This window comes from Oncorhynchus mykiss, chromosome 16 (genome assembly GCF_013265735.2).
Source record: "Oncorhynchus mykiss isolate Arlee chromosome 16, USDA_OmykA_1.1, whole genome shotgun sequence".
Classification (NCBI taxonomy): domain Eukaryota; kingdom Metazoa; phylum Chordata; class Actinopteri; order Salmoniformes; family Salmonidae; genus Oncorhynchus; species Oncorhynchus mykiss.
In genome coordinates, this window is record NC_048580.1 from 53281891 (window position 1) to 53300565 (window position 18675).

An 18675-nucleotide genomic window follows, 5' to 3' on the forward strand; every position below is an offset into this window, starting at 1 on the left:
GAGGCGAATTGGCTGTCAGCCAAAACATCCAAATACTCCATCTAAACGTGAATCAATTCTCAATTGCGGTAAGGTTCTAAACTTAAAGCACTCTACTTTCATAACACATCAGAAATAATTTCACAAATGCAAAATATACCCTTTAACCGGTTTTAATAGTTGCAACCGAAAGTATTTTTCAGTGACATCACGTTTGGGGTGTCTTCCGTTCACACTAATTAGCACAGGTAGTCGACTCTGTCTCCCGTCGGTTTTCCGTAAACAAGCGCTGTATCATGGAAATATGGCCATGTGGAAACCATAACGAAGTTGGAGAAAAGCAAAGGGATTGGTTAAGAGATGGCATCAGTCATCAGGAAATCAGATTTTACGTGTCCATTTAAATCCTTTGTAAATCCACTCCACAATGGCTTATCTACTTGAAACGTTTTAAGGTCATCAAAACCATTATCATGATGAACCATGTTAAGTTTTTGATAGCTTAAAAAAATAAGGAAACTATTAACAATTCACTTTTGTGACTATGTAACGCTAATACTTAAAATAATCATAAATAATATTATTTTCATGGACTAAATGTCAGATTCACTCCAAATCTGTTTTTTGGACTCATTACAATAGTCCCTAAAGAGTTTGAGAAAACAACATTGACGCATTCAAAGTTGGCCACACTATACCAGTTGATGCATATTAGCACATATGCTAAAATGTGCAAAATATACATAAATCGAATAAAAAACAAATTGGGAATTTACTAATAAAGGGATTGATCACAAGATGGCTGAGATATTGACAAATCAGATTTTCCATTTCCATTTAAAACACTGTAAATCCACTCCTCAGTGGTCTTTCAACTTGAAACTTGTCATGGACGTCCCTAAGATTGACCACACTGGTATTGATAAGAAAAAACAAGGAAACTATTAACTTATTTTTTGCATATGTAATGCTAATGCTCAAAATCATCTGCAATCCTCTTCTCCTTTAATTGTTTTGAGAAAAAAAATAGGTGCTGCATTCAAATATCTCCGCACTGTACCTATAGATGCGAGTTAGCACATAAGCCAATGCAAAAAATACTGGGCACAGACGTCATGTCAGTTCAACGTCTAGTTTTGATTTACATTCGGTTGAGCTTTCAACTAACGTGAAATGTCATTGGCTGGCCTGTAGGTTACAAGTTGTGTGAATAAAAAAAATAAAAAAATGCCCTTACGTTGATTTTTTGCAAATCCAATCAGTTTCCCACTTTGATTCAACGTCATCACATACATTGGGGAGGGGGGGGGGGGGGGGGGTTGAAATGACGTGTTAACAATGTTGATTCAACCAATTTTTGCCCAGTGAGTCACTTTGGAATGCAAGGCGGACAGAACACAACAGTGAGGTCAAGGGTCAAAACACTGCAGGAATGAAACACTAAACAACTCTCCCTACCCCCTCTCTCTCTCTAGTCACTCTACAAACCAACGCTAGTGGGAGAGAATTGACAGAGATCAAGCCATTGTGGCTCTGCTATCTGCAAAATTAGCCACAATCAGTGTTACACTTGGACTGAAATAGGTGCTGGTACTCATTCTGGGTGTCGGTACTGTTTATATTTAGGTGCAGAAGCTCCACAATACTTTTGAGCTAATATTCTCTAAGAGGAACAGGAGCTCAAGCAGTAGAACATTTTAGGTGCCGGTATTCAGCTCCAAGTTAAGCACGGGTCACAATGGCATCATGTAACCTGTCCATGGACGAACCTGGCAGAGATCAACCTGAAGGAAAACATGGAGAGGAAAAATCTGAGACCACCCCTGTGGGCACAGACGTCAATTCAATGTCTATTCCACGTTGGTTCAATGTTGTTTTATTGAAATGACATGGAAACAACTTTGATTCAACCAGCGTGTGTCCAGTGGGACATTCTGTTTTGAGATTTAAAAAAATCCAAGAATAAATACGATTTTTCTAGGCTACTATTTAATTACATAAAGACATAAGGGAGCATAATTATATTTACTACAGCGTTAAGAATAAAACCCTAGGGCTAGCCATATTTTTCATTGATGTTCCAGTACTCTAGTTTTCTTAGGGTGTGCAGTGCTGTTCAAATGACAGTGCCTTAACTGCCTATTTATTAGCGCACACAAAAATTGGGGTAAGGGGTGAATAAAATCATTTTGGTTATTATCAAACGAAAACGGATTATAGTCTGTAAAAAATAGAGTACTAGTCATTATGATTACCCATACCCCCAAATAAAGTCACACAGAGAACATCCACATTAATAAAAATAGGTACAATCTGTCATTTCAACAGCCTGATCCTGCCACATTGTTTGGTGAACTGAGGGATGGGGCTGGGGAAATGTAACCACACATTTTGCAGCTGGAGCTGCAATGCAAACCTTAACAGACAGTCTGTGAGATTGCCATGATATAGTTTGAAGCTATTGGTACAAGACAAATGACAAAAGCAGTAGGCTATGCAACCTTACTCCACAATCAATGCAACCTAAATCCCTGTTTCAAATAGTTCATCAATGAAGGAACTGTTTGAAACATGGATTAAGTTTACATTAGGATTTTTGGTCATCCTAAGACCTGACCAGAACCAGATAATGACCAGAAAATCTGATGGAGATGAGCATCTTCTCCTCCTCGTCGTAAGTGAGTCCGCTACCTCCATCCTCCTCTCTTCTTATATAGTGTCATGATGTGGGACCCATATGGCCATCCTCTTGTTTTTTGGGCGTACAACACCTTCAATTTAACAGTTTTAATTTTCTACAGAAAAAAGGAGTATATGCAATGATGTTATGGAATCATCTTTTTCTAAGTTTTAAAATATTGTCCCATGTCTTAAGGTTTAATATGAAGTATTGCATACTAGGTCGCAGTGTTGGTGAACCTTATTTAGTTGGCAACCTCTACAAAAGTTAGTCAAAAAGTGGTGTGTCTGACGTCACACTCCCATAATGCAAGCGCTCTGCAACTCCAGCGCCGCGGAGGAAAAACCCAGGCCCCGAAAATAATAAAACTTAAAAAAATTGGAAAAATAGTTTTACAAAACATCTGAGAGAAAAGGACCAAGAACCGAATCGTGAAAGTTTTAAAGGTACGTTTACGCCCATTTTCAACGGAAACGTCCCAAATATACGCCTGCCAGGCTGATAGTAAAAATCTAACGTTACTCATACCGATCAAATTCGGTGACATGAACTTGCTGAATTTCTTTAGCACTTTTCAAATAGTAGTGCAACATGTACATTTATTTTCATTACTTTATGTAATTAAGGAAAACATCACTGTTTTGTTAGCGCTCATCACATTTTCAGAATACAAACGTTTAAAAAAAATGTTTTTGAATGTTATCATCACGTCCTTATTTTCGTATTACGTTTCCCCATTCATTATTTTTCAATCATTGCTCATGATTTACACGAGTCCATTTATTGAGTTAAGTTAATTTACTTTGTGTTTTTAAGTTACTACGTGAATACGTTTTTGTGTGTTTTTGACTTCATATACATGCTGATCAGCGCGAGTTGATGATGAACCATATGTTCGTTGTAATAGACTTGATTCGTTTCCAAGTGAAACTCTCATACCTTGCTTTTCATTGTTCAGATCAGAGTGTCTTTTGTACAGTTGCCCCATCAAATGATGTGAAAAGGATAATTTTCTAATATAGAATACAAGGCTCATATCATGCCACCCCAGGTTTCACTTGATGAATATTGATCTGCAGCACTTGCACAATTAGCCTAACCATAGTAAATCTTCAACTTAAAAAGCCAAGTAATATTTTTTTTTAAATATTACGGTATTGCCAAAGTTAAAATAATGTAAAGTGCATCGCTTTGGATGGGTGCTATACATGGGGTGTGTCCGGCATCAGCTTGACCCTGGTAATTTCATCACACAACAACTGTAGGCTGATCTTAACCTTGTGCTTCTTTATAGGACTGTGGTCATGCAAAATTGCCACTCACGTTCAACCGGTCCTCTGGCTCGTGTGGCTGGATGAGACAGGGAGAAGAAGCACACAACTTTGGACCTTACCCAATAATTACCCTGCGGAGACACGCACACATACACACACAAAAACATAAAACTCACACAAGCTCAGGGATGCTCACACAGCCACAGCCTTAGCAGCTGAGTGAGTGACTCTGCTCTCTTTGCCCAGGCCCTATTGGGTTGCTATGGCAGCTGCTGCTGCAGAACCCCCCCATCTGATAAAAGCTCGTACTGGAAAGGGAGACAGGCGGACAGATCCTCACCTGGAGAGAATACGAAACACTCCACTAGCAGCATTCAGCAGCATTCAGCAGCATTCAACACCCTACTCTCCATTAACGGTGCAGCCAATGGTGTCAAGTTTGAAGGTCCTCTCTTAAAATACCCCATGAGTGTTTTGTCCGTCTGCTCATGCTTATGGCCCGTCGCCCTCTGCAGAAGACCCAGCGCCGTTACCTCTGCTAGAGCATGTTCCAACAGAAGGAGCACCTGAAGAGCCACCTGCAGGCCCACGACGCCAACAGGCAGGTGTTCCACTGCCAGGAGTGTGGCAAACAGTACAGCACTCAGTTGGGCTACCGGCGCCACCTGCTGGCCGCCCACGCCCCTGCCTCCAGCGCCACCATCCCTGGGGAGCTCCATTGCCAAGAGGGGGCGCCTGCCCTGCTGGAGCAGCTGGGGAGCCACACCGACAGGCTTCCGCCACTGGAGGTCACCGCCACCGTCAGGGAGAGGAAGTATTCGTGCGAGCGCTGCGACCGGCGCTTCTACACTCGCAAGGATGTGCGGCGTCACGCGGTGGTGCACACGGGCCGCCGTGACTTTCTGTGCCCGCGCTGCGCCCAGCGATTTGGTCGCAGGGACCATCTGACGCGCCACCTGAAGAAGAGCCACGTCCAGGAGCCCACAACCACCACCCCCACACCAGCCCCCACCACACCTGGGCCCGTAAAGGAAGAGCCAAGTCCGGTGCAATGCAGCATGGGACCCTCCTCCAAGGAGCATGTAGAGGCCTTCCCCATTGACATGTACAGCAGTTACCCCCTGCAGACCATTTCCAATCCAGGCATGGGCCACCAACACCACTCTCTCATGCAGGGCTCCCTGTCCACGGCCATGGGGGTGGGCCTCCACATGCCAGGCCCCTCTCCCCATCCCCACCACCACCTCCCCCAGCAGCAACAGCAGCCTTATGGCCACATGGCCAGGTATCAGCATGGATCTACCTCATATCCCCGCACTGACATGGAGAGCTTCCTAATGGACCTGCAGAGCGGGCTGCCCCCACACCTGACCACAGCCTCCTCCTCTACCTCCTCCTCCGCCTCCCCTCAGAGGGAAGTGCTTTCAGAAACCCAGGGTGGCCCAGTGGCTGGGGACCCCCACCTTCTGTCCAGGAGCCCCGCTCTCTCCTCAGCCGAGCTGTCGTGCGCTGCTAACATGGACTTGGGTCCTCTTCTGGGCTTCTTGCCGTTCAGCCTGCCTCCCTACAGTGCTCATATGAGTATGGGAGGTCTGGTGATGGGCTACCCGTCTACCTCCACCTCCACTGTGCCGCCCTCCTCCTCCAGCCCCCTACCCTATCAGGCCCCAGGAGGACTCACCTTCCTGCAGCCCCCACAACTTCACGCACCGCAGGTCCCCGGAGCCCACAACCACAACAACAACCAGCTACCTCAGGGGTTCAGCAATCCTGGAATGAGCACTTCCACCTCCCTACCTCGCTACTACCAGACCTTTCAACAGTGAGCAGCCTGATACCATGTGACCCACGTGACCCCAGCACCAGGCCAAGGAACACTCCAAATATTCTTGAATAAAGCCTCCCATAAAGGACGAGTGTCTCGAAAGTCTTGAATATACGAGTGATACATATAGGCATCAAATGTGCTTGCATTTATTTTTTTTATGGGAAAAAAATGGGAATTGTATTTTTTTAATGATGCTAATTAAGCTTTCAGTAGCAATAGTTTTTGTTATGATGATGTTGAACACAAATAACCACTTCATCAGTATTACCTCATCCGATAATAAGAAACTTGAGCAGAAGGAGAATAGAAAGTGTGTTTTAGCAACCAAAATGTTGTTTTATTGAAACCTGTTAGAAATAGGCCAAATGGTTGCACTTTGTTCAGAAAAGACCGCATAAGGTCTAAACAATGTGGACATAAGTGCTGCATGACACCTGCCACTCATCTTGTTTTCCAATAATGTTAGTCACTTGTATGACAATGGTCATGTTAGATATTTAACAGCAGCTTATGTAAAAGTGTACTTGTGTTATCATGTTCTGCTTATTTATACAAAAACTAGAGATGTTTGATTTTTAAATCCCTTTAAAGCAGTTTCCCAAACCTCTATACAGGACCCCCATTCCAATTATTTGGTATGTTCCAGACAGTATTAGCACACCTGATTCAAGTAATCAAGAGCTTGATTAATAGTTGACCAGTTCAATCAACTGTGCTTGTTCTGGAATATACCAAGTAAGTGGAATGGCAGGGGGTACTTGAGGAGAGGTTTGTCAAACACTGCTTTAGAGAGTGTTACTGAAATGGGTTTCATATTACTGCATATCATTGACTGTATCCTTTATTCAGTGAAATGTTGCACCGATGTCTTAAAAAAATGCTACTGTTGTGCCTCTTGGGTGTCTACTCTATTGACTGGGTTTAAGCACTTAAGACATTATGAAAGGATAGAATTGATGTCTTATGAAATGTTTTGTTCTTTTTACCTCAACAACATGCTCTCCTAGATGAAGAGATTAATACAGAACTCTGTCCTTTGGGGTTAGGGTATATCATTTTAATCTCTTTCCTAGTTACTTTGGCTCTAACTTGTGCTATTAGATCTAAAGTGAAAATGTAGATTTTCTTAATCAAATTGCTTGTTTTGTTTAGATACAACAGACAGTGACATTGATTGACCCATAAACTCTCTACCTCTACCTTATCCTATTACAGTACCCGTTTCTTTCTTTGCGTGGAGGTAACTGTTACGTAAAAATGAACAATCAGTACGGAATAACATCTCTCCTCCTTGAACATTGTTGTCTCTTTTACCAGTACTTATGTATTGTATCCTTTCCTGATATGTAGAGATCAGTTCCTCCACGCCCATGATGATTGTATATTTGTTGGCAGCGTTTTAGACAGACTACATTGCAGACGCCTGCCAAATCTCACAACACCTGGATAGGTGTTTTAACATATCACCTAACCACATCATATGATATAGCAATCTGAGGCCTGACTGCGCAGTCAATTAAGTAGCATGCAACCATTGGTTGATGCAATGCAACTGTCTGAAATGTAGTCAGCCTGGAACGCGTCCTTTGACTACCTCAGAAAAGAGCAACTTGTAATTGCAGAGAAAACATTTGTGTAGAGTTTATTTTTGTCAATTCAACGAACGCACACTTTATAGTAATAGATTTGTATTGAGGTTAGCTTAGCATATTGACGAAAGGATGTTATGCCCAATAGTTAAGTTCCCATCATATTGTATTGAATGAGGATTCCATTTAATTAAATTGCATTGTTGCCTGCAGTAAAATTAGCTGGAAGCGTTACTAGTATGCAGGCATCACATCCTCGTTAGCTCTTAGGACAAGGCTCTAGCTGTTTGTTCCATCACCCTATAGAAGAAGATACAAAACAAGAATTGCTGAACTGCTCTTATCATATTATCTTTGAAGCATTTTCTTATTGTATGAATGTAAACAATAAAGTACCTATTAGATTGGATTGGTTTCTCGTTATTGAGTTGCGCAGCGGTCTAAGGCACTGCACCTCAGTGCTTGAGGCGTCACTACACACACCCTGGTTCGAATCCAGGCTGTATCACATCCGGCCGTGAATGGGAGTCCCATAGGGACACAATTGGCCCAGCATCGTCCGGGTTTGAGTGAGGTAGGCCATCATTGTAAATAAGAATTTGTTCTTAACTGACTTGCCTAGTAAAATAAAGGTTACGTTTAAAATTACAAAATAATTTCACTATTTCCTTTATAGATGTAGTGTCATATCTTTTGGCATGAATCCGCTTCCATACATTTCCACACAAGAAAAAATATAAAAGTACAAAATTGCTGTTCATTTTATGAGTGAAATTATGTTGTGTAGCCACTATTTATTCACACACTGTGTCCAGGTTTGTTTACACAGACAGACCATGACAAGAGTACCTTCTCTGACTGATTATGTGGGAGGTCTTTACAAGTATGCAGTTTGTCCAGCGTAGGTCAGTACAGATTTCACAGGGGTGACATTGTAAGGCGGCAGTGCAGGTACTGTATTAATGGGTGACATTGTTACGTTGCTATAGGTACTGTATCCGTCTCCGTATCCAGAGAGGTCAGTTCCCCACCGCTGCTGATCTTCTTGAATCTGTTGGCTGCTGCTATCGCAATGTAGTTTTTCTGTCAACAAGCACAGAAGCACATTTACAACAAAGTGAGCAGGGCAGGAAGGTTGGATGCGTCTCATCAACAATGGTCGGCCGGAAACAATTGACATGACACAGCTGATTGCAGTGCAAAGAGGATAAAACTACCATAATGTAAACAATGTGCCTTCCAACTACACAACCAACTAAATGAACCACACTGTGTGGTGCAGGAATTCTGTTTAACTGACCTTCCATAGTTTCTTGGCCAGGTATTTCTTCAGCAGGACCTGGGACTTCAGTACTATATTGCTGCCCTTGGCCTTCTCTGCAATGTTGTTGAGCCACGGATGTCTTAGACACTGTAAAGCACTCATTCGCCCTCTGGCCAAACAGGGAACATGGTAGAAGTATAACTAATAAACTGTAATAATCATCACAATCATGAGTGTTATGATTATTATTTCAGCTTTGGCCCTCACCCCCTCTCCTTGACCAGAAGGTGGGAGATAAAGTCCTTGGCCTCTGCTGAGATGTGCTCAAAGGCCTCATCCTCAAAAGAACAGTTGGCAGAGAGGACGTTGTTGAGGGTCTGGCTCTCATCATCACCCAGGAAGGGTGAAAGGCCACTTAGACTGTGGAGGATGAGAGGAAGGAAGTGCCACATGCACATACACATGGAAACAGGTCACAATGAAAGAGCATGCATGGTAGGGACATGGGGGGGGTGAATCCTAACTCCCACTTAAGTCACATTTTTACTTGGTCATGCATTGATGTCAATGGGACGCTAAGTAATAATGTTACTTACGTGGAAGTAAATTTGCCCCATTCAACTTACGGTTTAACTTAGATGTTAGGGAATATGAGGCTTATATTTTAGACTCACAGCATATAAGTGACAACCCCTAAGGTCCACATGTCTGTGGGAAAGGACACAAAATCAAAGTTGACCACCTCTGGGGCCAGAAATTCAGGGGTTCCAAAATTGACTCTGAGCTTCTCCCGCGGCCTGTATCTGATTCCGAGGAAGAAAGAAAATTATTTTTCAAGGTGCGTTTTGAGAAAGCTGCTACCAATGCTCACAATAAATCCCCCAAAATCACACCCACAGCTGAAGAGAGGCATTACCTTCTTGCCAGCCCAAAGTCGATAATCTTCACCTGATGGCCAGTTCGATTCACACAAAGGATATTCTCCGGCTGTGAACATCGGAGTGCGCAAATTCATTTGGATAAATTAACCATTGATTACTTTTCTTACAACAACACACATATGGATGCCTCTGAGTTACGGTGAGACTGACCACGATGTGCTTCAAGTGGTAATTAAAATGTGCCTGGCATTTGTGACGATGGTGAGCCTTGAAATCTGGAATGCACATCCAGTCCACCATACTCACTTTCAGGTCGAGGTGGAGGACGTACATCTGATGCATGTAGCTGACCCCTTCACAGATCTGCTTGACAAACACCATGGCGTCCACCTCGGTCAGTGGTGCGCTCTCATCCACAATCCTGTCAAACAGCTCCCCGCCCTCAACACTGCCACACACAGACATCAGGTTGACTAACTCCACTGCTCCTTTCTCCCCTTTCCATTGTGTACTTTTGATTGAGGTATACTGTATGTAATGCACTTTGTCTTTGTTTTAATAATGTATCCATATTTGTGGTGATTCAGTGTTCCGTATCTATGTCTCTGAGTGTCTGTACTTTGTACTTTAGTGTCTGCTGCCAGCAAACCAAATCCCCCCTCAGGAGATCATTCAAGTATATTAATGAATTGTTAATGTATTGATCCCTGTTGAATGATTTGTAGAATGTTTAGAAGCACTACAGTGTAATGGAGATCTTGCTAACCAATGACACTGAATAGCAGAGTGGAATATGAAGGAATAGTAGCCACTTACTATTCCAGAATTAACACCAGCTGGTGCTTGGCCTCAAAGGCCTCGTAGAGCTGGAGGATGTTGGGATGACTCAGCTGGTTCATTGCCTGCACCTCATTATTTGCCCTTTCCTGAGAGAACAACACAGGCAAATGTGTATGTGAACATACAAATATGTACCTCACTCACTCACTCACCTTTTCTTTAGCAGTTCGTGTGTTGATTATCTTAGCTGCAAGCTTTAGTCCAGAGGATTTTTCAGTGCATTTGTGCACCTTGCCAAAGCGTCCGCTGAGGGAAAAATATGTTTTTCTTAACTCATTAACACACAAACCCAATAGCTAGTAGATAACATCTGGGAGATTACTAGTTCTACCACTATTCCAGACCAGTAGGCTACAGATGTCAGTTTACCTCCCCAGCACCTCTCTGGTGTGGATGATGAAGGTGTCAGATGGGGGGTTGGATCGCAAAGACACACAGCGGTGAAGGAAAGGAGCTGGCTGGGGGGGAACGTCATCTGAGAGATAGATAGAGAGAGAGAGATTGGGAGGGCAACACTCATTAGCACAATGTCAGTACACGTCTTTGTATAATAGCATACTAATCCCAAAATTATCAAACACACTAAGGCCTTTTGTGCACGGAAGTCAACAATCACCTATGACCTTATGGCAAGTTTTGGTAGGGGACTTGGTCCGGGTCCTTTCTGCTGTAGTAGGGACTACTATGATCTGTATTCCACTGGCTGCAACTGGACTAGCCCCTCCCAAAACACTGCAGGTCTTCCCAACAGCAGGTCTACGGGCAGGGCAGACAGACTGGGGCTTGGGCCTTGAACTCTGGAGCCTGGACCAGAAAGAAGGTCAGAACAATCAGAGCAGAGTTGCATTTATAATTTGTATGGTGGAAAGCAATGTGATTCAAATTGGTGGTGGATGTGTTTTTCACATATAGATCCGATATCCAATCATGTATCATTTTTATTAGTATGTATGTTAGGTGATGAGTAAGCGCCTTTACCTCTGCAAGGACTCTGGACAGCTGTGCACTTGTCTGAGGGAGGAGCTTTCCACAGTTGGCATAAGGACAGCCAACCCAGACTGCTTTTTTGGTGCGGGGGCGGGACTTGATGGAGCAGCTGCTTGGTTCTCCGCCACTGTGGTCCTCGTCTCAGTCCTTGGAGTGTCCGCCATTGATGGGACAACCGCTACAGGTGGAACCTCTCTCATCCAACCCCTTTTAGTTTCACTCTGTCTGTGGGAATCTGCTGCCATTGGTTGACCTCTGACCCCCTGCTGGTTCCCTCCAATCCACTGCTCTCCAACAGAGTCTCTTTGCTCTGCTCCCATACCAGCAGACACCCATTAATTAATATAATATACAGTTATAGTCGGAAGTTTACATACTCTTAGATTGGAGTCATTAAAACTCGTTTTTCAACCACTCCACATTTTTTTGTTAACAAACTATAGTTTTGGCAAGTCGGTTAGGACATCTACTTTGTGCATGACACAAGTAATTTTTCCAACAATTGTTTACAGACAGATTATTTCACTTATAATTCACTGTATCACAATTCCAGTGGGTCAGAAGTTTACATACACTAAGTTGACTGTGCCTTTAAACAGCTTGGAAAATTCCAGAAAATGATGTCATGGCTTTAGAAGTTTCTGATAGACTAATTTACATCATTTGAGTCAATTGGAGGTGTACCTGTGGATGTATTTCAAGGCCTACCTTCAAACTCAGTGCCTCTTTGCTTGACATCATTGGAAAATCAAAAGAAGTCAGCCAAGAACTCAGAAAACAAATTGTAGACCTCCACAAGTCTGGTTCATCTTTGGGAGCAATTTCCAAACACCTGAAGGTACCACGTTCATCTGTACAAACAAAATTACACAAGTATAAACACCATGGGACCACGCAGCCATCATACCACTCAGGAAGGAGACGCGTTCTGTCTCCTCGAGATGAACGTACTTTGGTGCGAAAAGTGAAAATCAATCTCAGAACAACAGCAAAGAACCTTGTGAAGATGCTGGAGGAAACAGGTACAAAAGTATCTATATCCACAGTAAAATGAGTCCTATATTGACATAACCTGAAAGGCTGCTCAGCAAGGAAGAAGCCACTGCTCCAAAACCACCATAAAAAAAGCCAGACTACGGTTTGCAACTGCACATGGGGACAAAGATCATACTTTTTGGAGAAATGTTTTCTGGTCTGATGAAACAAAAATAGAACTGTTTGGCCATAATGACCATCGTTATGTTTGGAGGAAAAAGCGGGAGGCTTGCAAGCTGAAGAACACCCTCTCGACCGTGAAGCACGGGGGTGGCAGCATCATGTTGTGGGGGTGCTTTGCTGCAGGAGGGACTGGGGCACTTCACAAAATAGATAGCATCATGAGGTAGGAAAATGATGTGGATACTGTATATTGAAGCAACATCTCAAGACATCAGTCAGGAAGTTAAAGCTTGGTCGCAAATGGGTCTTCCAAATAGACAATGACCCCAAGCATACTTCCAAAGTTGTGGCAAAATGGCTTAAGGACAACAAAGTCAAGGTATTGGAGTGGCCATCACAAAGCCCTGACCTCAATTCCATAGAAAATTTGTGCGTAGAACTGAAAAAGCGTGTGTGTGCAAGGAGGCCTACAAACCTGACTCAGTTACACCAGCTCTGTCAGGAGGAATGGGCCAAAATTCACCCAACTTATTGTGGGAAGCTTGTGGAAGGCTACCCAAAATGTTTGACCCAAGTTAAACAATTTAATGGAAATGCTACCAAATACTAATTGAGTGTATGTAAACTTCTGACCCACTGGGAATGTGATGAAAGAAAAGCTGAAATAAATAATTCTCTACTATTATTCTGACATTTCACATTCTTACAATAAAGTGGTGATCCTAACTGACCTAAGACAGGGTATTTCTACTAGGATTAAATGTCAGGAATTGTGAAAAACGTTTAAATGTGTTTGGCTAAGGTGTATGTAAACTTCCGACTTCAACTGTATGTCTATCCATTCATATGGCAATGCTTTTTGTGTTCCTATCTATCATATAACTCATAAACACCCATCGAATCCATGAATGTTGGTCAGCTCAATCTAGCCAAATGTAGGTCTTGAGCTCACAGAGTATGACATGACTATAGTCATACCACTAAAATAGAAGTGAGTTACCTTTCTTTGCAGGAGCGATAGGAGTCTGTTGCTTTGTTTCCTGGTGTCTGTTCGTCTCAAACTGATTCAGGGTCTCAGCCTGAGCATGAGAGAAACAGAGGCAGCTTGAGCATATCACAAGGTGTGCCACTGATCAATCATCAACTAAAAGGCTTGTTTTATGTTTTGCCAATTAGAGACATGAAGTATACACATATCCATGCAATGTATACACAAAACCATTGACACAATGAAGAAACATATTATAAGAGTACCTTTTCCATGCTTAATGAATCACTGACTGGCAGAGATGCTGTCCTAAGTGACTCTTCGATGGATGTCACCGCTTGGTTCTTCGTCACTGTGGTCCTTGTCTGAGTCAAAATCTTTTGAGTGTGCGCCATTGATGGGAAAACTGCTACTGCCAGCCGTGTCAATGTTTTCTTTGCATCCGTCTCTATCAAATAACACACCAATTGAATCCACCCTGGATTATGGTCACCTACATTTGGTCTGGAGCTCATTGAGTATGAATAGTTACCTTTCTTTGCTGGGGTGGTAGGAGTGTGTTGTGTCTTATCCTGCTGTCTGTTTGTCTCCAACTGATCCGGGATCTCATCCTGAACATGAGAGAACATAGCACCGGACAGACTAAAACAGTTGCTTTATGTTTTGTCATTTAGATATACATGTTTCCCATGTTGACATGTATCAACATGGAAAAAGACAATGCAGTGTATACACAACCATTCACACAATAAGGAAACAGACTCAAAGTACCTTAGAAGTGACTAGTGAGGTCTCGGCTGGCAGATATACTGTTCTAGGTGATGGCTCAATGGGTGGGGCAGGGGCAGCTTCCTGGCAGGTGTGGGGGTTCCTTTGCGCCAGACCTCATTTACAAGACAAAATGGAATTATCCTCAAAGGATATTGGACACAATTCCTACAAGCCTCTGTCATCTTCACAGTAGTATGGATGTTGTTGTAACATCAACATTGTGTGAGCAAAATCATTGTAATTCATGTCCACTTCACAGTTATTAATCTCCTTTGAAATGCAGGTTGAAACTTTAATGCAGATACACGGTATTGGTTGAGACATTGAAATACTAAACCATGGGTCAATCCTGTAGTGAGCTCAGTCAAACTTAGCTTGTCAATAACAATACAATACATCCATGTGTCATTTCAGATCGATTGAACGTTACCTTTGACCAGGGCCTCTAAGGTCCTCTGCATCTCACCGATCTTCCTCTCAAAGTTCTCTAGCAGCCTGGACTGGGCCACAAGCTGCCTTTCTGTTGCCTCTGGCTGGCCGCTGTGCAGACTGCAGGTGGAGCAGATGGAGCAGGAACCTTTTTGTCTGGAGAGGAGCTCATCTAACTTGTGACTCAAGTCATCTACTTTGGCCTCTAGGACAGGTAGGTTTGTGGGGAGTGGGACAGGTGGCGTACACCGCACGGAACCCATGATGAACAGTGGTCCTCAATAGGCCTCCGCAAAACACAAGCCTCTAGACTAGAAGACATAGGCAGAGTTATCCTCAAGAAATGAAAAGGCTGGTTACAGATTATAAAAAAGTCAGTACAGTTGGTTACAGCTCCCTCCAAAAATATAAAGGTTGGCACTCTTCAGGCCTCCTCTCAGAGCTCTTAAAATTGTACCTACCTCTTAGATCAATGAAAGCTGTAGAAGGCAGAGTAGGAATAATCTCAGATCAAGAAAGACCAGTATTGGTGAGAGTCAGAGAGTAGGGGTTGGTCCTGTCCAGAGAGCAGAATGCCGCAGTGAGCTGGTTTGCTCCGTTATCTCTTCCAGCGACAGCCTCATGGTCCAGAAATAGGCAAGCGAGGGGCAAGGGCGCTGAGGGTTGCGAAACAGTAGCAGATAATGAAGGTATGCATGTCAGGCCAGACAGACGTCAAGAGGACATACGCAGTTCCTCTGATGAAGGAGAGCATGTGCACACAATTCTTGTTTTATTTGGGCATAGAAGGCAGTGATCCAAATGTCTGGGTCTTGGCTAATCAAGTTGCAACCAATCCTTTCCAGGCTTGGACCAGACTCCTAATTTGCATATTTATTGGCGTGTTAATAGTCTCACTAAACTATCAGATACTGTTCCCCAATTAAACTATTCCCAATGAGCTGATTACTGAAATGTCACACAGTCTGGCCTCCATCCAACCAGTGTCTCAACCTCTGGTCCCCAAGATGGTTAGTCTACCCACAAGGGCTCAGAACGCACCCTTGTGGGGCCCCAGTGTTGAGGATCAGCGGGGTGGAGATGTTGTTGCCTACCCTCACCACCTGGGGGTGGCCCGTCAGGAAGTCCAGTACCCAGTTGCACAGGGCGGGGTCGAGACCCAGGGTCTCGAGCTTGATGACGAGCTTGGAGGGCACTATGGTGTTAAATGCCGAGCTGTAGTCGATGAACAGCATTCTCACATAGGTATTCCTCTTGTCCAGATGGATTAGGGCAGTGTGCAGTGTGGTTGAGATTGTATCGTCTGTGGACCTATTTGGGCGGTAAGCAAATTGGAGCGGGTCTAGGGTGTCAGGTAGGGTGGAGGTGATATGGTCCTTGACTAGTCTCCCAAAGCACTTCATGATGACGGAAGTGAGTGCTACGGGGCGGTAGTCGTTTAGCTCAGTTACCTTAGCTTTCTTGGGAACAGGAACAATGGTGGCCCTCTTGAAGCATGTGGGAACAACAGACTGGGATAGGGATTGATTGAATATGTCCGTAAACACACCAGCCAGCTGGTCTGCGCATGCTCTGAGGGCGCGGCTGGGGATGTCGTCTGGGCCTGCAGCCTTGCGAGGGTTGACACGTTTAAATGTTTTCCTCTCGTGTCAGTGGCACTGTATTGTCCTCAAAGCGGGCAAAAAAGTTATTTAGTCTGCCTGGGAGCAAGACATCCAGTGCACTTCTGTACGTTGTAAAAATGTTACATGGTCGCTGCCCATATCATTGCATAATGCAGAAAATGCACGAGAGTTCAGGAGCCTTGCTTTAACAAAGCTAACCATTTTCACTGTAGTGTCCAAAACGTCTTTCAAGCTGTCAGGCATTCCCTTGGCAGCAAGAGCCTCTCGGTGGATGCTGCAGTGTACCCAAGTGGCGTCGGGAGCAACTGCTTTCACGCGCGTTACCACTCCACTATGTCTCCCTCTCATGGCTTTTGTGCCATCAGTGCAGATACCAACAGATCTTGACCACCAAAGTCCATTTGATGTCACAAAGCTGTCCTGTACTTTAAACATTTCCTCTCAGGTTGTCCTGTTAAGTCTTCCTTAACCCATGTGTTGTCTTAAGGGGAAAAAATGATCCGCCACTAAGTTTAACAGCAGAAAAAAAAAACTAAATGATATTTTTCAACTTAATATTTGATTACTTTTACTAGAGTGACCCCAACATTAGAAAAAGTGAAACATTGCCTTTGTTCATATTTCCATGAAAGCTATGCACCACCAGGGTACAAAGTAGAGGTCGACTGATTAATTAGGTCCGATTTAAAGTTTCCATAACAATCGGAAATCTGTATTTTTGGGCACCGATTAATCAATTTTTTGTTGTTGTTTTTTTATTTTTTTATTTTTTTTATACCTTTATTTAACTAGGCAAGTCAGTTAAGAACACATTCTTATTTTCAATTACGGCCTAGGAACGGTGGGTTAACTGTTAACTGTTAACTGATCCAATCTTGCAACCTTAGAGTTAACTAGTCCAACGCAATAACGACTTGCCTCTCTCTTGTTGCACTCCACAAGGAGATGACTGCATGTTACGCGAATGCAGTAAACCAATGTAAATTGCTAGCTAGCATTAAACTTATCTTATAAAAAACAATCAATCATAATCACTAGTTAACTACACATGGTTGATGATATTACTATATATTATCTAGCGTGTCCTGCGTTGCATATAATCTGACTGAGCATACAAGTATCTGATTGAGCGGTGGTAGGCAGAAGCAGGCACGTAAACATTCATTCAAACAGCACTTTCGTGCGTTTTGCCAGCAGCTCTTCGTTGTGCGTCAAGCATTGCGCTGTTTATGACTTCAAGCCTATCAACTCCCGAAATGAGGCTGGTGTAACCGAAGTGAAATGGCTGGCTAGTTAGCGCGCGCTAATAGGTTTCACACGTCACTCTCTCTGAGCCTGTGGTTGTTCCCCTTGCTCTGCATGGGTAACGCTGCTTCGATGGTGGCTGTTGTTGTGTTGCTGGTTCGAGCCCAGGGAGGAGCGAGGAGAGGGACGGAAGCTATACTGTTACACTGGCAATACTAAAGTGCCGATAAGAACATCCAATAGTCAAAGGTTAATGAAATACAAATGGTATAGAGGGAAATAGTCCTATAATTCCTATAATAACTACAACCTAAAACTTCTTACCTGGGAATATTGAAGACTCATGTTAAAAGGAACCACCAGCTTTCTCATGTTCTGAGCAAGGAACTGAAACGTTAGCTTTCTTACATGGCACATATTTTACATGGAACATATTGCACTTTTACTTTCTTCTCCAACACTTTGTTTTTACATTATTTAAACCAAATTGAACATGTTTCATTATTTACTTGAGGCTAAATTGATTTTATTGATGTATTATATTAAGTTAAAATAAGTGTTCATTCAGTATTGTTGTAATTGTCATTATTACAAATAAATACATTTTTAAAAAATTGGTCGATTAATCGGTACCAGCTTTTTTGATCCTCCAATAATTGGTATTGGTATCGGCATTGAAAAATCATAATCGGTCGACCTCTAGTACAAAGATTGTCTTAGGGTCATTTTTGACCCGGCAGTTATAAAATAATTTACACACCACAAAAACACACACGCACAATGAGAAATTTAGATTATGTGTGGTACTGATTGAACTTAGACTAAACTAAAACTTTCTTGTGCATGTGCAGCCCCTCCCCTCCATGACCCCACACATGACCCAAGTTCACAGACAAAATAAAACTAAATTTCCTTGTCACCATATGACAACCAGGGCAGGATGGCAGCACAAAATGTCATAAGGATGACCCCAGGGCCCACAAGACATGCAGTTGCCCATGCCCAGGACATCGCCTCAACATTCTACATGTTCATCACACTAGCCATCAAAAAAATAATCCTGGAGATGACAGATATGGAGGGTTTCTGTAAATATAGAGACAACTGGAAAAGGATGGATGAGATTGACCTGCATGC

At 43.1% G+C, this 18675-nt stretch overlaps 2 protein-coding genes across 2 annotated transcripts; one reads left to right on the top strand and one right to left on the bottom strand.

Annotated features, from left to right (window-relative positions):
• The first annotated feature begins 2931 nt into the window (after positions 1–2931).
• On the top strand, positions 2932–7759 carry LOC110492282 (zinc finger protein PLAGL2). The gene is made up of 2 exons (XM_021566472.2): positions 2932–3105; positions 3954–7759. The coding sequence occupies exon 2, from the start codon at positions 4479–4481 to the stop codon at positions 5757–5759; it is 1281 nt and encodes a 426-aa protein (XP_021422147.1). The 5' UTR covers positions 2932–3105; positions 3954–4478; the 3' UTR covers positions 5760–7759.
• A 356-nt stretch (positions 7760–8115) lies between these two features.
• Positions 8116–15396, bottom strand: LOC110492284 (myosin light chain kinase 2, skeletal/cardiac muscle). The gene is made up of 17 exons (XM_021566473.2): positions 15130–15396; positions 14670–14979; positions 14240–14352; positions 14001–14079; positions 13735–13916; positions 13481–13559; positions 11314–11632; positions 10952–11139; positions 10705–10810; positions 10488–10581; positions 10312–10421; positions 9802–9943; positions 9531–9601; positions 9289–9417; positions 8882–9034; positions 8651–8783; positions 8116–8433 (listed from the first exon to the last, which is right to left on the bottom strand). The coding sequence occupies exons 2-17, from the start codon at positions 14929–14931 to the stop codon at positions 8326–8328; spliced, it is 2268 nt and encodes a 755-aa protein (XP_021422148.2). The 5' UTR covers positions 14932–14979; positions 15130–15396; the 3' UTR covers positions 8116–8325.
• Positions 15397–18675: the final 3279 nt, after the last annotated feature.